The 22,159-nt window shown below is 40.4% G+C and overlaps 1 protein-coding gene across 7 annotated transcripts; it reads right to left on the reverse strand.

Moving 5' to 3' along the window:
- Positions 1–548: 548 nt before the first annotated feature.
- Positions 549–21,480, reverse strand: LOC132972345 (ELKS/Rab6-interacting/CAST family member 1-like). Of its 7 annotated transcripts, none has more exons than XM_061035111.1 (22): positions 21,289–21,479; positions 17,217–18,015; positions 16,912–17,100; positions 13,810–14,101; positions 12,723–12,850; positions 12,522–12,596; positions 12,278–12,433; positions 11,958–12,125; positions 11,261–11,428; positions 10,509–10,646; positions 10,221–10,361; positions 9,817–9,957; positions 9,250–9,443; positions 8,580–8,591; positions 7,266–7,395; positions 7,038–7,169; positions 6,545–6,601; positions 5,308–5,468; positions 4,933–5,080; positions 4,549–4,644; positions 3,460–3,645; positions 549–3,340 (listed from the first exon to the last, which is right to left on the reverse strand). In XM_061035111.1, the coding sequence occupies exons 2-22, from the start codon at positions 17,760–17,762 to the stop codon at positions 3,203–3,205; spliced, it is 3,396 nt and encodes a 1,131-aa protein (XP_060891094.1). In that variant the 5' UTR covers positions 17,763–18,015; positions 21,289–21,479; the 3' UTR covers positions 549–3,202. The 7 variants fall into 7 exon arrangements, 5 of the variants coding, with proteins under 5 accessions (XP_060891094.1, XP_060891093.1, XP_060891095.1 ...); XM_061035110.1 differs by having other exon boundaries at positions 7,260–7,395; XR_009672901.1 differs by lacking the exon at positions 549–3,340 and adding an exon at positions 4,278–4,361 and having other exon boundaries at positions 3,506–3,645; positions 7,260–7,395; positions 21,289–21,480.
- Positions 21,481–22,159: the final 679 nt, after the last annotated feature.

Raw genomic sequence — 22,159 nt, forward strand, 5'->3', positions numbered from 1 at the left:
TTAGTCAAACATGTCGTTAAGATGGGGAAATAAATCATGTTTTTTTAGTCAAAATTAAGCACAACAGTCACACATACTCCCTATTTTATTTGAAACAAATCTCTTTATTGATGATTTTAGATATACCGTATACCCCTTTAACATATAGAGGTGGCATATTTATCGAGAGGGTTTGATGCTTGTGTGATTCCAGCTGGGTTTTTAACTGTTTCTGAACCGGGGTTGCAGACACTTGCATCTTAAGTCAACAAATATAGAAATGTCTTATAGGAATAAATTAAACATAAAAAACCTCCCATAGGCAGTTTAAATATTATTTTTTAAATGTCGTTAAGTCCTGATTGTTATTGGGATAAGTTAATCCTTTACTGATCCCCAGAGGAGAAGTGTTTCCATCAGATTAAAAAAAAAAGTGTTACAATTTAAAAATTTTCCTAAAAGACAGCTACGGGTAGATGTGACATGTTTTTTCCCCCCTTTAAATCCAATTGATACGAGCTTTGCATGTGTTGTGCTTCTCTTCAAACTGGTTAAAGAACATAACAATCAAGGCTTATAATTTATTTATTTACATTCATACAAAATCCAAATAACTCACAAACATGTCTGTTTTAGCTTTCTTTTTTTACACAATATGATTCTTAACACGAACAGACAGAAGGCAGTACATTTCTCATACCAATTCAAAACAAAAAGAAACTTAATAGCATGAAGTTGACAGAAGCCCCTGAATCGGCTCTGTGTTCCTCAATAAGGTGGTGAAAGGAGATGACGAGACATTAAGGCGAGGGCGGGAGAACACAGGCCAAAGTAAGGGGAACAAAACACTTTTTCTTTTGAACCGAACTGTGTGAGTTTTGGGGGTTTAAAAGGGACACAGAAATTAATCTTCACTGAGAAGTTTGAAAGACAACAAGCACAAAAAAAAGCATCCAACTAACATCTTCTGGAAACAGGTCTGTGTTTTGTTTTCATTTTAAAACCAATGTTACTCCAACCACGCATTAATCTAAATTAAACCCCCAAAGGAGACTTGTTAGAGCACTCCCTGACGCAGTTTGTCACTGTTTTGTTTTACTCTGTTGTGATGGAACGGCAGAAGAGCCATAAGAGTTGGAGACCTATTTTTTTTTATCCATCAGGCTGCCATTGACATCAACAAAAAAAACAAACCATTGACATATGAAAGAAGAAAAGACAACACTGAAATGTCAGGAGGATAATACATTTACATCACCATGTGGTGAAAACAATATTAAAAAATGACTATTAGAAATAAATGCAAGAACTGTACTCTCCCATCACACAGTCACGGTTTGAAAACATTTTGTAGTTCACACGTTATTTTTGACACAAGATTTTTGACACTTCTCTGCTCAGTTTGTGCTGAGGACACGAACTCCACGGCCATTTTTGTTCAGAGCAGCGTGCTCCTCGAGATTCTGTGCAAACATTCAATGCATATCCATACAGTAAACATTTTCATATATATGTATTATATTTTTATATATATATATCTCTATAGAACATGACTTTCTGCAAGTTATGGCAGTATTGTCACACACACACACACGCACACATTTTGTCCTGCAGACAAAATTAGACACAAAAGACAACTGCACTGCTTTTAACTTTTCTTTTTTTTTTAAAGAATGCACAACACCTTCCACGTAATCACCTTTATTCAGTCACTGTACGTGTTAAATATCCCGTTATTTACAAACTGATTTAAAAAGTCAAAATCCGCACAAAAGTGACTTTAAATTTCCTGTTAACGTAGTTGCACTTAGTACTTAAAAACCTCAGCCCTGAAGATTTCACAAAAAACAAGAGGCATAACTTGGCTATTTTTCAGTGATCTGAAAAAAGACAAGAAAAAAAAACAACCACAAGGAGTTACTAGTTGTTTTTTTTTTAAGATTGAGTCAACAAACTAAAAGGTCAGGTGGGCTTAAAAAAGTAACACCTATAAGAAACTTTGGATGTAACCGAATGATCAGCGGATCAGATTAAAAGTCCTTAACATCATGCCTTAGCACCAGTATGACAGAGAAATCCACATCCCTGTGATAGGTCCAGTACTTATCTCTGTGAATGCTCCAAGGCCACTTAGAACGCTCTCAAAATGAAACATTGCATACCTCATAAACAAGTGGACGTCATGTGCAAAACCATCTAAAAATTAATACGTCATCAAGAATAAAAGCTGTTTTCTCTCTCTCTCTCTCTCTCTCTCTCACATTTGAGAACAAGTGTAACTAAAAGCTGACTTTTTGATCCAAGGTCATGACCTCGATCCCTCTCTTAGCCACACAGGACACAGTAAAGACGTACCTACCACCTAATCCTGACTACAGCCTTGACCTGGGAGAGGAAAACATTTACACAAAACGCTGCATTTATTTGGTTTTAAGAGTTCACACCATCTGCCACCAGTAGCTGTGACTCAAGCCACCTAGTTGTGGAACGCTACCTAAAATACCAGCAAGCATCTCTACATGGCTTCATGATTTACCCTCTGTGCTCCTGGGTTCTATGACTGAAAAAAGTGCTTTCCCGCCCTGTGTAGGAATAAGCTTCTTCCTGTTTTCCGTTTCCACTTGAAAGACCTGCGAGAGAAGAGACTAAAGGGGTCAGAGACTGAGATAAAAGGTTAGTGAGGTAACTGTGCTTGATCTTACACTTCCTGCAGTGAGTGAGGACCTCTAGGGAGAGGAAGCATGGCAGTATACTCAAAGACTTTGTGCTGAAGTTTGGTTCTTTTTATCTGAATTCCCTCTCTCTCTCTCTCTCCTCTAATGCACCTGTCCCAGACTTTATTTTACTTTACTACGAACAAGAAATCCAATTTGGAGAGTTCACAAATGCTAAATCAGTCAGCTTTAGAGTTTCTAAGCTGGCTTTTTCATGAACCTCTTGTATGCCCGGTTCCTGTCTGAAATGAGCACATCTGTAATTTTTTTTTTTTGCAAGCTCAACATCAGAGATGAATGACACAGGAAAGCACTTTAGAGTCCGAGGGGTTTTTGTTTCAGAATGGACAAAAAGGAGCGAGGCAGAGAAGCTCAGTAGGGTCTGATAAAAGTCCTCTTATCCTTCCAAGAGCATCGTCATCGAGTGGAGGTAGGGGCTTCCTGGGCTCAGCTACAGGTCCGTGTAGAGACCAGGGCTCAGCCCCGGTTGTGTCTGAGGTTCAGAGTTGTCAGCATGACTCCTCCAGGGCGTTGACCACCTGCTCCAAGATGTCCGGGCAGTAATCGGCGATCTGCTGGAGAACAGAGTTGGCGTACTCCTGCAGCTCGCCGCTCTCCTTCTCGCACACCTCAAGTTCACGCTCCAACTAGACGGGGGAGAAACAAATTATTTGATTCATTTCAATCCTAACTGTCAAGAAAGTGATGCATTTTTAACCAGAAACTGACACATGCATCGGACAAAGATTGAGAGTTCCTCCTCTACCTGCTCTACACTCATCTTCTGGACCTCCTCCTCCCAGTCTTCGGGGTCGTTTTGGTGGTAGTGAGAAGGGGGCGTGAGCTGGCTGAGGATGCTGGGGTCCCGGTCGTGGCAGAGGTCTGTCAGGTGGGCAATGTAAAGCTTTAGCTTGCTGCGGTTCTGGGAGAGGGCTAGAAGAGGGGCGATCATCTTCGGGGGGAGAAGAGAAGAAAAATATACTTAATTAATTTTAGCAGAGGAAGGAAGGAGACAAAAATAAATCGTTCAACCCAAGACAGATTTTTTTTTGCATTGTTTGAACACAATGAAAGACCCACACACACAAGACTCCACTTAAATGAAAACATTTCATAAATGAAGACAAAAAAAAACATCAAGGCCTGCATGCATTCATCACCATCTTCTCCACTTAGAGCCAACCTCCTCAAGTGCCTTACTTTTGTAAATATTGATTTTTTTTTTAAATCATCTAATGCACCTGTTTGTGTGGGTCAAAGTGTAAACAAGCTAATGATACGTTTGAGAGCAGTAGCATGCAAAGCTAAGATGCTAAATTACCGACGAGACAGAGCCGGGATCAAAACCATCTCATCCTATTAATGTGCATGCAAACACGCACAAACAATTGATCCCTGCCCTCCTTAAGCCACTCAAAGAATGAAGAGTGTTACAGCACGGCATGATGAGACCTCACAGAAACACAGAGCAACAAATACAACGATCATCAATGTAATGAAGAGAGGAATGAAATGAACGAATGAAAGAAGAGTGAACATGCCACAGAGCAGTCTGATGGGTCTGGCTTTTCAAAACGAGCTCACCCTTCTGAACAAAAATGGCTGAGAGAGAGAGAGAGAGGGGGGAGGGCAAAATGTTGGCTAGGCCCAAATACCCTCCTCATCATCCTTTTAGCCACAAGGTTAGCCGATGGCAGCGTTAGAAAAAGAACATTTGGTTAGTGTGAAGACAAAGAGGAAAACGTTCATTTCAAAATGATGTTTTTTCACGTCTTCTCACAACACTCATTACTTTGTTAACTACATTCAGAAATGTTGTGACACATGTTGTGAAGTGGAGCGACTGCTGAGTTACCTGATCCGGAGAGGGTTTGTGATTTGTGTGGTCGGGGGCTGTCTTCAGATGGTCGTCCTCATAGTTGTCTGCCATCAGTTTCATTCTGTTTTGAGTCTGAATATTAAAAAGTGGTTAAGAATAAAAACAATAATCTCAGTTAAGATATAAAATGTGCAAAAAAATATAAACATGTGGAGCAAAGACAGGAAACCAAAAAGGATTTTAAATGAAGTTTGAATGGCACTTCAAAGCTGCGTTATAATAAACTAAGATGAACTGAAATCCAATATCTCATGTCCTGTTTATTATGGTAAAACACAGATTTCCTGAAGAAGATATTTTGTACGAGTAACATTCAGGAGATTATTTCAAGGCTCCCTGGAGGACTAGTCACTTCCCCACCTGCTGCTTCAGCTGCTGTACAAGTCTGTCCTTCTCCCGCTTCAGCAGAGCCACCTCATCCTGGGTCTTCTTCTTTTTAGAGGAGGACAGCTCCAGCAGGGCAATGTTAGCGTCCTTCTCGCTGATAGCGGCCAACAGCGCCTCCTGTCTGTGAGGAGAGGGAATGCATTGACGTGGCATTTAACCAAACCGGTCGATAGCTCAGTCATCATTTATTATTCATGCTGTAAATCATTCTGCCAGCTGGAGAAAGGCCAAAAATGGGATGACATTTTACAAGATGAAAGTGGGTAATCGATATGCCGGGGTCGACTCCACCCTACTGTGTGTGTGTGTGTGTGTGTGTGTGTGTGTGTGTGTGTGTGTGTTTCTTACTTCATCTCCAGCACCTCCTCCAGGTGTTTCCTGCGCTCAGCCCGCAGGGTGGAGAGGTGTGCCTCTTTCTCACACAGAGACTGCTGGGTGGAGGCCAGCTTAGCCCTCATGGACTCTAGCTCCTGCTTCACCTTCTCCATGGCCCCCAGCAGCTCCTCCATCTGGGAACACACACACATAAATACATTACTAACAATTTAAATCATGACTAGATCATAACAGAAACCTTAAAGCATCAGGGAAGGCATCTGGCTTTTTTTAAGCAAAAGATTTCTATAAAAAGGGGGCAGCAGTATATACTGTATGTTGGCCAGTGGGAGAACTATGGGTCTTTTTAAAGGCTTTATATGTGATTTTTTTGATCCAGCAGATGTCGCCCTTGAGCACCAGCATGAAACCAAAACAACTTGCGCTGCATTGTTGTGTTAGCATGCTAATGCTAGCGATCTTTATTCTGCTCGTATCTTCACACTGCATGTAAATTTACCTGAAATGAGCGTGATCTAGAAACACAGTTAAGCAGTGAGTACAGTATGTTATTCTTCTTTTCTCTAGTCCCTCAATTAAACAACTTTTATACACGAGGGGAGGAGTCAGCCGGCCGTCCGGGCGATGTAAACAAAGTGAAGATAGGACTCTGAAAACTCTGAAAACATCACAGACAGTGGGACTCGGGTGTTACACCCATTGTAGACAGTCATGAGTTATTTTCAGAGGAGATACTTGATTTATATTACATGAAAAAAATCACATATAAAGACTTTAAGCACTTAAACTACAGCACTGAATTTCATTTACCTGTTATTTCTTTAAAAAAAGGCACAATAGTACCATCATTACATATTTATATATATATGCTCTAATAACAATCGACTACACGAAAGGGAGACTAAATCTTACCCCAGACTGATCAATTTTATTTGTTACTTGTTGTGCGAGCCAGCAGTTAATCAACGACATGTTTCATAATCAAACAGCAGGTAAAGAAAATATCATGGGAGTCATTACAGGCTGGAAAACAGCAACACCGTACAAAATAATGCAATCCAACAACATCAATCTCAAAGGGCCCTCGGAACGGTCAAACTTGACAAAAAGCATTTATTCCAGGGTTGTTGTTGTAAAGGAACTGCATGAAAATAATGTTCAAGTGTTGCTGTTGTTATTGTGTCCACCCCCCTGTGAGCGTCGTTGCTCACTGATTGGCGGGGTCACACACACAGAACTGGGCTCGTACCTTGGACAACTTTAAGAGGGCGAGGTTGGACTCATGCATTGGTTTGAGTGAGTGCTTCTGAGAGGCGGTGTGTAGCAGAGAGAAAACAAAGAGAAAAACAACAAGCAAAGATAAAAGAACTGAGAAAGAGACAAGAGGCCAGAGAGAGAGAGAGAGAGAGAGTGAGGGAGGTGAAGAGAGGATGAAAAACACCAGAAAAAAGGGGCGAGATAGAAAGAATGCACAATTACAAGAAAGGAGCTTCTTTTTGTGTTTGAATATGTTTAAGAATTGTTCTGTAGGAGTGATCCTGAGTTTGTGTTAGTATTGCTTTGAAATGGATGTGTGTGTGTGTGTGTTGTGTAAATCAGTGTACTTCTTGTGATGAAAGATACAACAGAAAACTCAAAGTACTTGGTCTTTTTAGATTCTCTGATTTTTTGAAATTTTCAAAATCCAAAACAAAAAACGCCAACCAGAATTTAAATTTTTAGACAGAGAGAGGTTTGTGTACCTGCTTCTCCTGGAGGCACCGGGCAGCCTCCTCTTGAGCTAGTACCATCTCTCGCTCTGCTGTGATCTGCACGCTCTCTCTCAGGGCCTCCTCCAGCTCTTCTATGCGCTCAGACTTCAGACGCAGAGTGTCCTTTAGAGCACGAGAAGGGCAAATTATTGTTAGAGAAACTTGAAGGTTTGTAACAGAACTGGTTAAATCACTGGTTTTTTTTAACCGCACCTTCACCTGCGTGGAGCTCTCAGACATGTTGTCCTCCCTCTTCCTGGCCTCGTCCATGAGTCGAGCGTTCCTACTCTTCTCCACCTGCTCCTTGTGCTTCAGAGACGCCACCTTCTTCGACTGGTCCTTCATCTGCCTGCAGGGACACCGTGCAGTACATGGGGGAGATGTTACATGTTGTGTACGGGTTTGACTTCTGTCCCACTTCAAAATGTTCATTTGAACTATTATTACAGGAGAAGAATAAACAGCACACTGAGTTATCGTTTCATGCACAGGAATGCTCACATGCATTTTTAAATGGAGACATTTGAACAAAATGACATTAACAACCATAGACTAAAGCCTGGCTCACACTGCAGGATCATCAGGGCCGATTTGAGCTCCGATTCTTCCTTCCCGATAATCTCAGGGTCGCTCCCGACTCGAGGCTGCTCGGACCCGATTCTCTGTTCAGATTATCTCGTAGTGTGAGCGGTACAAAGATCCAATCTTAACGTCCCCGATCTGCCCGGTGATCGTTGGGGGACGCCCCGATTTATTTCAAACATGTTTGATATTTAGAATTTAAAATCTTGACGATTACGTCATGAAAGGGTCCGGCAGAAGTTGTGTGTGACTACAATATAATCACGAGAGACAAGGGAGGACTGTAGTCATGGCGACCAGCGGCAGAACGCAACCCGGTGTTTTTTTTTTACTTTTCTGTACAGATCATCAGTGCAGCACTTTTCTGAAACTTGTCTCCATATATCTACGATTGTATCAACTTTTCTATATCCTACAACAACTTCCACTTCCTTCTCTTTCACCAACCGTCGTCCTTTGTTTTTTTCAAATAAAACTTTATTAACAATTGTCAACGCTCCGTCCCGATTTCACTCGTACAGTGTGAGCTCTCCGGCCGTGCCTGACAATCCGGTCGTACAGTGTAAGCACGTCAATCTCAAGGTCTGGTCGGGCGTCGTGAACGATTCAGTCGTACAGTGTGAGCTGACATGACACCCCGACTTTTATACAATCGATCACACAGTGTGAGCCAGGCTTTACAGAATCACTTTGGTGAGAATAATAAGAGCCTTACAAAGACTCAATCTCAGACTCGGGGTGAAAGACGGAACAATTGTAAAAAATGAAAATAAAAAAAGAGGAAAAAAATGATCATAACAAAAAAAAACTGTAGGGAAAAACAAAACGTTAAATATGTCTGATCCACTTTAATATCAAGAGGCAGGAGAAGAAGGGTGTGAAAAATGAGACAATGACAAAAGAAAAAGAAAAAGAGGGCTCTGGGAGAAAAGTTCAAGAACAAATACTGACCTGGAGGACAAGCTGGTAAGGTGAGAGAATCCAGATGTAAAGGCAAGAAAGCAGCAGAGAGATAACAGACTCAGCAAAGGAAGAAGAGTTAACATGAAGGGACAGAGAAAGACGGAGGGGGGGGGGGCCTCATATACATCTCTTTTGATATTTGTTAGCTGTACCCGAGAGCTCAGGTATTCCTCCTGGGGTTCCACAGGGTAAGGGTACATGTACAGCCAATAATTGCTAAAGAAATAAATTTAAGTTGGTTGCCTAGGCGATCATTTGTAGCAGCATCTGCTAGCTTTTTGCTACAGGTTCTGCTCATTACATCTACGACATCAGCTTTCAAAAGTAATATTTCTCGGTTCTCAAAATGGCAAAATTACACCAAAATTCACCATATTCATTTTTCTGGTGGGAACATTCTCCTTGGGGTCATAAAGCTACTGGAGAAAAGTCTACAGTCATGCATTTCCAAGCTAGCAGGGACTAAAACACATAGGAGTAAAAAATAGAGTAGCTTTCAAACATCATTAAAAAAAAAAAAAAGAGCATCAAGTTATTCAAAACTTTTGTTGCACACTGTCACAACTAAATCTACACAATGTGATTAAAGACACTTCTCATACTACATATTCACTAAGGGAACATCTTGACCACTTGGTCGTACACATTTCCCACCCACCTCTCCAGCTCGTTGATCTTTTTGTCCTTGTCGTTCTTCTCGTTCTCCATTTCCCGAAGGATCTCCAGCAGGCGGTCCACCTCGGCCTGAGCCTTCCCAGAGTCCTCCCTGTGGCGAACCACTTCCTGTTCCAGATTCTTAATGCGCTCAGCCAGCTCTGTGTTTGCCTGAGCCTCCAGGGCTGCATTTTGAGCCTGAGAGAAAAAAAACAGAGTATCAGTCAACAATTGTGTAATTCACTTTTAGTATCTGCTGTAAGAGCTTAGATATGGTCGGGTTATATATGTCTGTTGGGTATCGTGCACTTTGGGTTCTTTTCTGTTGAATTGTATTTAATTATTGAGTATTTTGCATTTGTTATGTTCTTGCGGTTGTTTATGTTCTTCTGTGTTTGCTTTAGTTTGTTTTGTTCTTGTTTGTCAAAGCACTTTGTAAACCTGTGTTTTTAAAAAGGTGCTATACAAATAACGTTATTATTATATGTAAAAATAATAAAATGAATAATATAATGTGAAGATTCATTTGGATCATGTTGAACTGGCAGATGTTTTTATTTGAGGATCTCACTCTCTTCAGATGGTTCTCCAGTTTGAGGCACTCCTCCTTCTTCTGCTCCAAATTGATCTCCATGCTCTTGAGCTTGGAGTCCTTCTTGAGCCCAGAGGAGGCCAGGGAAGATGCATGCTCCTTAAGGTCCAACAGAGACGTCTGCATATACACACACACACACACACACACACACACACACACACACAGGAATATAGATGGACCTGTTCGAGCATGTCAAACTAACAGTGTGGGACAGAGGAGACTGAAAACACATAAGATCCAGTACAGGCCTCTGTGACTCATCGCAAAGTGAGACTAATGGAAAAAACCTGACGCTCATTTCTGGCAATAATGTTTCCCTGTATTATTAATAGAATCGCAGTAAACAAGAGTGTCTTCTTGTTTATGCATCTCTTTCTCACCTCTCTGTCTGACAGGTCTCCCTGCAGTAAGCTCAGCCTCTCCTTCAACTCTTTCAGCTCCTTTTTGTTGCAGTCGAGCTCCTCCGTCTTCTCGCGGTCGTCTCTGTCCCGCTGCTCCTTTAGACGTTCGATGATGCGCTCCTGAAGAGGAGGAGGAAGAGGAGGAAGAGGAGGAGGAGGAGGTGATCACACAAGCTGCCTTTCAAAACAACATATCTGACCCAACCATGCACGTTGCTACAAATGGAACACACACAAATAAATAAATGAAATCAACAGTTTGCTCACCTTTTCTGCCAGAGACTCCTCCAGAGTGGTGAGAGCTGTGTCAGTGTTGGACGTGTCTGCCTGCAAAGACTTCACTCTCTCCTTCAGGCTGCTCATCTGCTTCTCTTTGTCCCTCAGCTGCTCCTGCAGGTTCTCAATCTGCAGAGAAAGCACGAGAAACCGTCAGTACTAGGGCCTGACTGATATGGGATTTTTTGGGGAGGTACCGATATCGACATTAGGGATAGAAAAAATGTGATACTGATATAGCTCTCAATATCTTTCTTATATAAAATATTCAACCTTTAGAGATAGATAATATAGATATACACAGTTGTTGCCTTAATCCAACAAATGCAGTCATCAAACACTTGTGGAAAAGATATATAATGAAGAAAAGATGGTCACACATGTGACTGTGCATGTACGTGCATCACCGCTTGACACTCTGTAGTGAGGTTGCTTGTTGTAATTATTCTAGCACACTATGATGGTGAAAGAGAACTGCTAGTTTAATACAATTAAACTAAAATGAAATGCTTTTTGATTGGTGAAATAAATCTAGTAATGTCAGCGCATATCTGAGATAAAATGAGCCGATACCCATAGTCACTTCATATGATAATAATATCGGCTGGCTAATGAATCGGTCGGGCTCTAATCAGTACTGCTAAAAAAATCAACCCCTGGACACACATTATTCTGTAGAACGATAAGAGCCTTTCTGTGGTTTAGTTCAGACAACACAAGAAATGGCTCTCAGTCCAAATTACCTTCTTCTGAAGCACGTTCACTTTGCGCTCCTTGACCTCCAGCATGTCCTTCAGGTCGTGGATCTCCCCGTTCAGTGTGCCCTTCTCTTCGGACATTTCTTGTATCTGCTTGCTTTTCTTGTTCAAAGTTGCCTCCTTCTCCTCCAAGCGTAGGCGCAAGGCATCCACCTGGCCAGGAAAGAGTAGAACCCAAAGCAGTCAAAAAAAAGAACACTGGAAAAACAACATCTTCTCACATGAAGACTTCTGTGCTTTTTCTTTTAGTGCCGTTAGTCAGAAATCCTCGTACAGCTACTCCAAAACTACTACTCTCTGTGCATGACAGATTCAGATTCAGATTTCTTTATTGTCCCACAAGGGGAAATTTGCATTGCAACAGGAGCACACAAGAAGACAAGAAACACAAGGACAACATCACCATAAAACATGGACCAAAACTAATTAAAAGATAAATAAATAAATAAGAAAAAAAAAATCAGACAACACAGCAAAATATCAAACCAAAATAAAAACAGTGCAATAAAATCAGTCAAGAGCTCATACCAGAATGGAAATTCAAGTTATTAAAGTGCAAAGTGGAGGTGTGCAAATGTGCAATTCAAGTGCAAAAAGAGCAACAAATAGCTAAATGTTGTTTAACATATTAACTGCACTTAGTAAAAATGAGACCTGGAGTATAGAAATGTATCTACCCTACCTCTGTTTGTAAGATGGCGGCTCGCTGCTCCTTGGCAGTGAGGGACTCCTTGAGGACTTCGATGTGCTGCTTGCTGTCTGAGAACTGGTTGTTGAGTGTCTCCAGTTTGGTCTGCAAACCAAGAAGCTCAGCATCCTTTCTGGAGAGGTCCTGCTTCACCTGCTCCATCTGTCATTTAAAACAAACAAAAAAGGCCAGGGGGGTTTAAACATGAAACTTAGCAAAGTAATTGATTCTTTCATCTGAATTAATGAATTTGAATTTTGTGTATGAGCACACAACATCAGGTCAGTGTAACTAAACTGTCAGTAGTCTCACACCTTGTTCTTCATGAACTTGGTGTGGCTGCGGTACACTTCCATCTGCTTCATCTCCTCCTGACGCTCCTCACAGCTGAGCAGTCCATTGGATTTCATCATCAGCAGCTCCTCCTCCATGTCTCTCAGGTTCCGGTCCATCGAGATGATTTTTGCATCCTTAGGGTCGATGAAGAGGATGCAAAAAATGTGACCAACAAACACCAACAAACACACTCATCATACACAACTCTCCATTTAAACTCACCTTCATGTCGATGACGGTCTGCAGAGCCTTGGTTTTGGTCGACTCTGGGGTTCCTTCATATCGACGATGAAGCTCCTGTAAGGTCAGATTAAAAAAAAAATTTAATTGATGTTTTAAAAGATTGATGTCATATCATATCAGAATATAAATGTGATACAAAATAGAAGGACAAATTATATATCTTCCAAGACTGGACATTACTTCTCTTAGTGCATTGATCTCTCGCTCTCTCTGGTCCAGTAAACTCTCGAGGTGATGCCTGTGCATCTCTGCATCAGCCAGTCTCCTAGTCCGCTCCTGGTCCTCCTCTGATGCCTTGGCAGACGGCCCTGAAACACATAAAACAAACAACTTGTTTCTAATAATAAAACAGTGAGATAGAACCTAAAGATTACTTAAATGAGTCAATGTAAAAGTGTTTCTTAGAATTAAAAACCTGTGATTTATGCTTCAGACAAAATCACATCTAAAGCCAATGTGTTCACAACTTCACAGCCAACATGATGCCATAACAACAACAAAAAAGTAGCTAGCGCACACATAATTTAATTTAATTGCTAACTTGTTTGACTGTATTTGTAAAAGATATTCAATAATTTACATTTTTTTTCTTCTTTTCCTTTTTCCTGCATCTGATTTGACAAACGTGTAAATCACTGGTATTTTGTGTCTCCAAGACCGTTACCATGAAAAGTCTTTGCATGACGCTCTCCGCTGTCACTAACCTAAGAAGCATTCTTGGGGTTTTAAAGCATGCACTGTGGTTTGTTTATGGAGCACATAAAACCCATATTTGTCAAGTGGAGGAGAGCACTTGGGTGGAGCTGAGAGGGGAACAGTGGCAACAGCAGAAGTGACCAAAACCTTTGTAAGAAATAAAATCTTAGAGTAAGAATTGCTTGGATTTAGTTTTTCCAAAGAGTTTTCTAGTTTTTGGCTTAACTTAAAGTCTTTATATGTGATTTTTAACACTTAAATATAAAAATCAAGTATATCCTCTGAAAATAACTCTTACATGCAGTGTGAAGATACGAGCATAATAAAGATCGCTAGCATTAGCATGCTAACACAACAATGCAGCGCGAGTTGTTTTGGTTTCATGCTGGTGCTCATGGGCGACATCTGCTGGATCAAAAAATCACATATAAAGCCTTTAAATACTGTTTTGTAAAAAAAATCAGAATCTATAGTCTAAAATGAAGAACTGCTCAGTAGCACAGATTATGCTTTGACTTCAGCTTTTTGAGTTCAAATCTGTGCCGTGCTACTCTCAGGGGCTCAAAGCTACCTTTGCTCTGCAGCATCTCCAGCAGCTTCTTGATGGACTCGTCCCGGGCTCCCAGCGTTTGCTTCTGCGTGTCGATCCTCAGCTCCATTTCCTCCAGGGTCTTTCTGAGGAGGAAAAGCTCTTTGGCCTGCCGCTCGTGCTCGGCCTGGAGCCGCCTGTAGTTCTCCTCTGTGGGCTCGGAGGACAGCGCCAGGTCCCGGCTCTGGCTGCTGGGATCTTGCTGAAGGAGCTGGTTGAGGTCTCTCTGGATCCTCATCTCATCCTGAAGAGCCTGAACGGTCATCTGGAGATGCTACGGAACAAAAAAAACAACAACATACATTTGGTACCCCTCAACTGTTTGCAGAACTTTCTTATGGAGAGATTTACACACGTCGGTGACATTTTTTGACAAATTTTATAATATCTCCACTTAAAGATAGGGGGCAGAGTGTTGTATTACAGCCTGTTCAAAATCAGCCTTTAGTCATGACTGAAAATTCAGTAATGCCCTGACAGATACACCCCCCCCCCCAACAGCCAGGCATTGTGCACAGTGTTAAGTTTCATGCGCCGAGAAATACAAGTGGTGAAACACAATCGGCCCAGTATAGTATTGCATTGTTAGTGGCATCTGACGCCATGGATGGACACTCGGAGACGCAGCGAGAACCGTAGCACAAGGCCGTGTTACACTCTGCTCTGAATGAGCTGTGTGAGTTTTTTTTCAACAGAACAAAGAGAGAAGTCAGTGTCTGCCTTCACTTCACTGTGTCCTCCTCCTCCTTCTGCAGCCCCCTCCCTTCCCTTCCTTTGTCATTCTCTCCTACTCCCTCCTACGGCACAAACTATTCTCCTCCTCACACACACACACACTATTCCATCCACCTTGCCTGGTGTCGACCTATCTCCTCCCTCCGATGCTCTCACCTCACCTCTCCTCTCTCTAACGCTCCCTTTGCATCACACTCTCTCACCCTGTGACTAAGGCTGACTCATTGCTCTGACTGCACTGTACACCCCTCCCATTGCTACATACACACTGTCTAAAGCATGCACAGACACACACACACCTTCTGCCTTTCTCAGCCCCCATATTCTCACTCTTTCTGCCTGAGTAAGAGATAACCAGGTCTTTGAGAGAGCACAACGAGCAGGAGAGATGTGATGCTCCAGACTAAACTGATCCCAACTCTCACAGTCACAGCTCGCAGTGATACAGAGCACACACCTCTGCATCAGGTCATCCACTGCAATCGACCCCTCTGTTCACAAGGCTGAATGTTAAAGATGCCCGGTATGTGATACATTCTATTTTCTATTTCTACATTCTATTTTTCACGACTCCAAAAAAAGTCCCCATTACAACCGTGCAACAGCTGTTTAAAAGATGACCGGCTTTTCAAAACATCTGTTGATATTTTGTTGTCACAAAGACATTTAGCAAGAAGTAACTGGTTACCTCTTTAAATGCAAAAGGGAAGATAAAAGCTATTTTTACTCATTTATAGCAGTGGCTCTAAAAGTGGGGTCCCAGGAGGTCCGTGAACCATAGCTTGGAGGTCTGCGGAATAATTTACAAACAATTGTAAACGTGTGCTATATCATTGAAAAAGCATATCTACAAACTGGGACCTCTTGCACCAATAAAATCAGCTCCTTTGTCCAATACTCCCGCCCACTTTAGTTTAGTGCCATTAGATCAATTCTGATATGATCGTGACATGTCGGTCACTTCAGAGAGCGCAACTATAAAAAAATAAAAAAACTCCTCGGAGCCAATGTTTTCTCAAAGTTTATAAAATGATTTACTTGGAAAGTATAAATGTAGACTAATTCTATCGTTGCAGTATGGTACATTATTACATAGTATTAATATATGCTTATCAACGTTAAGATAATGAGGGGGGGGTCCTTGGAAAAATTTCTCACCTGAAAAGGGTCCATGGTCTAAAAAAGTTTGAGGACCCCTGATTTATAGAGCGGCTGCTAAAACAGTCACTTATTACTGACTGAGCTGCGGTGAATGAATCCCTTTTGTAGTCGTGATTTTTGGCCAGCATAGAAACTCATCAAATGATAAATATAGATGTTACATAGCAGTGGAAACTGATGAAGGCACAGTGGGTTGGACTTGCATTAAATTAGAAAATGAACTGAAGCTGTAATTAGCCAAATGCCTTTCAGTGTGTGTATGTGTATGCGTGTGTGTGTGTGTGTGTGTCTCCGTGCTTTCCATTCCAATGTGTGTGCCAGTGTGGGAGGTGGAAGGCTGACATATGAAAGCAGACATCTTTAAATTACAGCACCCACTGATTAGCGCTGCACTGGTCGGGCATTACTGGGAATTAGTCCGCACTGCAATTCTGTGACTCAGCTGGAGTGAAAAAACGGCAAATTATACAGACGTGGCCATCCATTAAGAATTACACTGAAACTAAAAAACAAACACTATTATTCTTCATTAACGAAACTTAATTTACTCAATTCTCTAAACCCGTAGCAGTCAACATCAAGATAAGGACATGCTGTACAGTACATGTAAAACACTCTGACTGTAAGATTCAGTTAGAAAAAGATCATTTGTGATTGGAAAATGTTCCTCTGTTTTATAAATGTAAACCGTATGTCTTAATTTTTCAACATCCCTTGATGAATGATTTACCAAATGAAAACCTTACATTTAAAAAAATTGAAAAAGGTATGTTATCAAAATGCAAAAAAAATAAAAGCATTATTACGTCTTATTTTGAAAATCCACCTGAGTTTGTTCCTTATTTTCTGCAGTAGGACATCTCCTTTAAATTAACATTGCTCTAAAAATTTGCATTTCCCTCCATATTTGTATCCTTTTTCAAAAACACAACGATTTCTATAAAGACACAACAAAAGCAGCCATTAGACATACGGCATGTGTCATCTATCGAGCGCGCGCATATAGGAGCGTATAAGAGGATTAACTGGATGTTCAAAAACTAAACCTATGCAAAGAGAAGAATAAAGAGAGGAACACACATGAGCTGACACACTGGAAGAAAATACATCCAGCCGACACTTTCAACCCCAGGCATTTAGTGATTTCTACACAAATTGTGAAATAATTAAAAAAAAGGTATCCCTCACCTGTGCTTCATCTTGAATAACACGATATTGTTCTTTCCAGACGGTGATCTTAGACACCTCATCTTTTCTAAGAGCTCGCTCCTTTTTCAGTTCGGGGCTCCAGAAGGTCTTGATGGAATTCATCGAGGAGCTAAGCTTGCTCTCCTTAACTTCCACTTCTCGCCGCAGCAGCTCGTTCTCACGCAGAACCTAAGAAAGCAGGACAAATAAAAACTGGATCATATGAGTTCTGTTGAAGCGGGCAAGATCACATTTTTTTTTCAAATACAAGAAGGACAAATTAATTGCAAAATGGGATAACATACCTCTTTTAGCTGGGCCTGTAGGTCAAGTATGGTGTTGTCTCTGGCCTGCCTCAGAGAATGGGGCACAGTGGAAGCCATGTGGTGGTCCCCAAAAGCTAGTGCATCACCTGCCATCATGCCCGCTGGCAGCACGGCATTGGCAGGCACCGAGGTGGAGATGTTGGGTGTGCTAGCGGCCACAACTCCACTGTTGCTGCTCCTCGACCCATATGTCACCCTTTGCCTTCCCATTGTCGTCATCGTCCCACCGCTTTTGGGAATGTGGTCACCTGCCAAGGCGACCTCATTGTCACTGAGGTACATCGGTCCTGAGGTGGCATATGCAGCATTGAGCGACTGGATGTTCTCCATCGATAACGTCTTGCCTCCAGATCCTCCGGGACCGCCTCCGCTGCCTCCTGTGCTGTTGGTGCGACGGTGCCCCATCCGAGGAGAACGCGGGAGGCGAGGGGAACGGCCCGATCCCTGGTTACCGGTGCTACCTCCATCTCTTCCTCCGCTATGGTTGGCATCCCCTCTGCTGACAGAGCGAGCGCTACCGTACATCTTCTGCTAGATAGAAGAATGGAGCTGACGACAAAATGGAAATGTGACCTCGACAATCGGTGTTTAGTCTGGTAGCTGGTTTTGTGTTTTGTCACTTTCACCAGTTATGTGAATATTTCTTGGTGGTCCTGCTTCAAGTGGAGATGGTGGGCACAATGTTCATGATAAAAAGAGATGTCCAGAGCACTCCACTTTCAGAGACAGTCTTCCCTCCTTCTGGGGCTATCCAGTGTGATGATTAACGTCCTGAATCCTGCAAATAAAACACAGTAGTTCCCTATAAATACAAATCACACAAGGCATCTGTAATCACTTGATAAGACATGTGAATGTACACTAAACTTAAGCTGTATCAGAATAAAACTGAATATCCATACAAAACAAGAAGTTCACTAGCGATCTTTATTATGCTCGTATCTTCACACTGCATGTAAATTTACCTGAAATGAGCGTGATCTAGAAACACAGTTAATCAGTGAGTACAGTATGTTATTCTTCTTTTCTCTAGTCCCTCAATTAAACAACTTTTATACACGAGGGAAGGAGTCAGCCGGCCGTCCGGGCGATGTAAATAAAGTGAAGATAGGACTCTGAAAACTCTGAAAACATCACAGACAGTGGGACTCGGGTGTTACACCCATTGTAGACAGTCATGACTCACAGAGTTATTTTCAGAGGATATACTTGATTTCTACATTTAAGTGTGAAAAATCACATATAAAGACTTTAAGGTCATTATTTAATGGGTCCCTCCATTCCCAATAAAAGGTTAGCAGTAGGTGTCTGTCTGTTTACATGTAGCAGCACAATGTTAATGACTATAAGATATCCAACCTGTGATTAGATTTAACTGCATTAACTGGATACAGTACAGACAGATAGTGTAGCTGTATTGAGTTATAAGATAAATTCTTCTTCTATGGTTCCTTTAAAATAAGTCCTGACTGACACAGTGTAACATTGAAACATTGTAACATTGAAACATTGTAACAGTGTAACATTGAAACAGTGTAACATTGAAACAGTGTAACATTGTAACAGTGTAACATTGTAACAATGTAACATTGAAACAGTGTAACATTGAAACATTGTAACAGTGTAACATTGAAAAATTGTAACAGTGTAACATTGAAACATTGTAACAGTGTAACATTGAAACAGTGTAACATTGAAACATTGTAACATTGTAACAGTGTAACATTGTAACAATGTAACATTGAAACAGTGTAACATTGAAACATTGTAACAGTGTAACATTGAAACATTGTAACAGTGTAACATTGAAACAGTGTAACATTGTAACATTGTAACAGTGTAACATTGTAACATTGTAACAGTGTAACATTGAAACATTGTAACAGTGTAACATTGAAACAGTGTAACACTGAAACATTGAAACATTGAAACATTGTAACATTGAAACAGTGTAACATTGAAACAGTGTAACACTGAAACATTGAAACATTGTAACATTGAAACAGTGTAACATTGAAACAGTGTAACACTGAAACATTGTAACAGTGTAACATTGAAACATTGAAACAGTGTAACATTGAAACAGTGTAACAGTGTAACATTGAAACAGTGTAACAGTGTAACATTGAAACAGTGTAACATTGTAACATTGAAACAGTGTAACATTGAAACATTGAAACAGTGTAACATTGAAACAGTACAACATTGTAACATTGAAACAGTGTAACATTGAAACAGTGTAACATTGAAACATTGTAACATTGTAACATTGAAACAGTGTAACATTGAAACAGTGTAACATTGTAACATTGTAACATTGAAACATTGTAACATTGTAACATTGAAACAGTGTAACATTGTAACAGTGTAACATTGTAACAGTGTAACATTGTAACATTGAAACATTGTAACATTGTAACAGTGTAACATTGTAACATTGTAACATTGAAACAGTGTAACATTGTAACATTGAAACAGTGTAACATTGTAACATTGAAACAGTGTAACATTGAAACAGTAACATTGTAACATTGTAACATTGAAACAGTGTAACATTGTAACATTGAAACAGTGTAACATTGAAACAGTAACATTGTAACATTGTAACATTGAAACAGTGTAACATTGTAACATTGAAACAGTGTAACATTGTAACATTGAAACAGTGTAACATTGAAACAGTAACATTGTAACAGTGTAACATTGTAACATTGAAACAGTGTAACATTGAAACATTGAAACAGTGTAACATTGAAACATTGAAACATTGTAACATTGAAACATTGTAACATTGAAACAGTGTAACATTGAAACAGTGTAACATTGTAACATTGAAACAGTGTAACATTGAAACAGTGTAACATTGAAACATTGTAACATTGTAACATTGTAACATTGTAACATTGAAACAGTGTAACATTGTAACATTGAAACAGTGTAACATTGAAACAGTAACATTGTAACAGTGTAACATTGAAACATTGAAACAGTGTAACATTGTAACATTGAAACAGTGTAACATTGTAACATTGAAACAGTGTAACATTGAAACAGTAACATTGTAACAGTGTAACATTGAAACATTGAAACAGTGTAACATTGAAACATTGTAACATTGAAACAGTGTAACATTGTAACATTGAAACAGTGTAACATTGTAACATTGAAACATTGTAACATTGTAACATTGAAAAATCTACGTAATGACGTGGTTGTGGACCAGTTTTAGAAACTCATTTGGGGTTAGTCGGTTTAATGCATTATCGTTAAACCCTTGTCGAATCTTTTACTCACACTGTCTGCAAATGTTTCTCACAATCTGAGTAAAATGTTGTGTTTAAACTACGTTTATCACATTTAACGTTAACGGTTAAGTCTGTTGGCCTTGTAAGCAGCGGACGTTATGTTAACATAGCGGCTAACTGTAACGTAACGACTCAATGTTTAACCTGTAAATCAACATTTAAGGTTTCTATTTGCTTAATCGTGTAGAAAAATGCTTCGCAAATCACATGCCGACCATTTCTTAGGTGTACTAAGCTTTTCCCAATGTGCTGACGCTGTGGATGAAGCTAGCAAGGGAGGAAAAAGGGGATTGACAATGGTGGACGTTGCAAGAAAAAAAAACATTTCTGCTTTTAAAATCGTCCACAAATATAAATAATACCCATTAATTAGATAGTTGGATTTCTGACGTGGTATGTTCAGTATAACAGAGTCAAAATGGGACACATTACACCGTTTTTAAAGCATTTTGCTCAATCCTATCGAGTACAGGGTCTAGCTTTGGAGACACCCACATCAAACCAGATCCATGTTCCTCCACCTCTACTGAACGGCTTCTCGTTTAAACCTCTCCATTCACAGGTTTTGTATATCGATCTGACACTCTTGTAAGAAATCAGCGAAATGTAAGATAAATGTGCATCAGTTTAAGGTTAGCTCACCCTGGCATATGGAGGCTAGTCCGTCCAGTTTATGTGGTCAAGCAGGACCTCTATTTTTTTCTCCTCGCTAACACAAAAGCCAGTTGGTAAGATCATCTCCAAACCTTTTCTCGGTTGTCTGGTGGACCTCAAACCGGTGTCACCAATGAATCTTCTGGCAAACGGCATTCGGCTGCAAAACCCGTCATTTTATGTTAATAACTCCATAGATAGCCTGTCTCATTTTCCCATCTTTTTTTGCCAGCAGTACCAGCAGCGGCTCAAGAGAGCCAGGGCGCCCGAGTGACGTCATGACTGCTGTGCGCGTCCACGACGGACTTCTTCGCCACGCTTGAGTTTTGAACGCGCGGTCACGAATTTCTGGTGAGGGACTTTATGGCCAGGAGAAGAAAAAAAACATACCTACCGACATTATGGCAAAGTTGCACACCTTTTAAAAAGAATTATAGGATAAATATAAGTTATGATTACACCCAATAATAATAATAATTATTATTATTATTTAGCATCAATATATATACTACTCTGCACTATCTGCTTTTTTAAACATTGCTGTACATATATAAACAACACAACTTCAGAAGGTCAACACTTTTTATTTTTTTACATTCAGGTCTAATTACAGATTTTTTTTTCTTCAACTGTTTATAGGTTCTTGTTTAAATTGCACATATAATTTTATCCCTGTACAGGTTATGTACATTTCTTGTATAAGTCTATTTTTAATTGCAGTTTAAGTTTGATTCATCTAGGGGTATTCTTTAAATCTTTTTTTCAGGTTAATATATATGTATGGGAGGGGGGGCGTCGGTTTTGCGGTTTAATTTGTAAGAAATGTTTCATGTCATGTACGTCTTTGTAACCTGCTACTGGATTCTTTGAATTTCCCTCGGGATCAATAAAGTATCTATCTATCTATCTATCTATCTATCTATCTAGCTTATATACCCTACCATTTTCAAAACAAAAAAGCAG

Source organism: Labrus mixtus, chromosome 4 (assembly GCF_963584025.1).
Source record: "Labrus mixtus chromosome 4, fLabMix1.1, whole genome shotgun sequence".
NCBI lineage: Eukaryota > Metazoa > Chordata > Actinopteri > Labriformes > Labridae > Labrus > Labrus mixtus.

Excerpts from the sequence above, each read along its gene's own strand:
- LOC132972345 (XM_061035110.1), bottom strand. The coding sequence starts at position 17,762 with ATGTACGGTAGCGCTCGCTCTGTCAGCAGAGGGGATGCCAACCATAGC. Across the intron at positions 12,434-12,521 it reads AGACCGTCATCGACATGAAG|GATGCAAAAATCATCTCGAT; the intron begins GTGAGTTTAAAT and ends ATCGACCCTAAG. Across the intron at positions 10,362-10,508 it reads AGGAGTCTCTGGCAGAAAAG|GAGCGCATCATCGAACGTCT; the intron begins GTGAGCAAACTG and ends CCTCCTCTTCAG.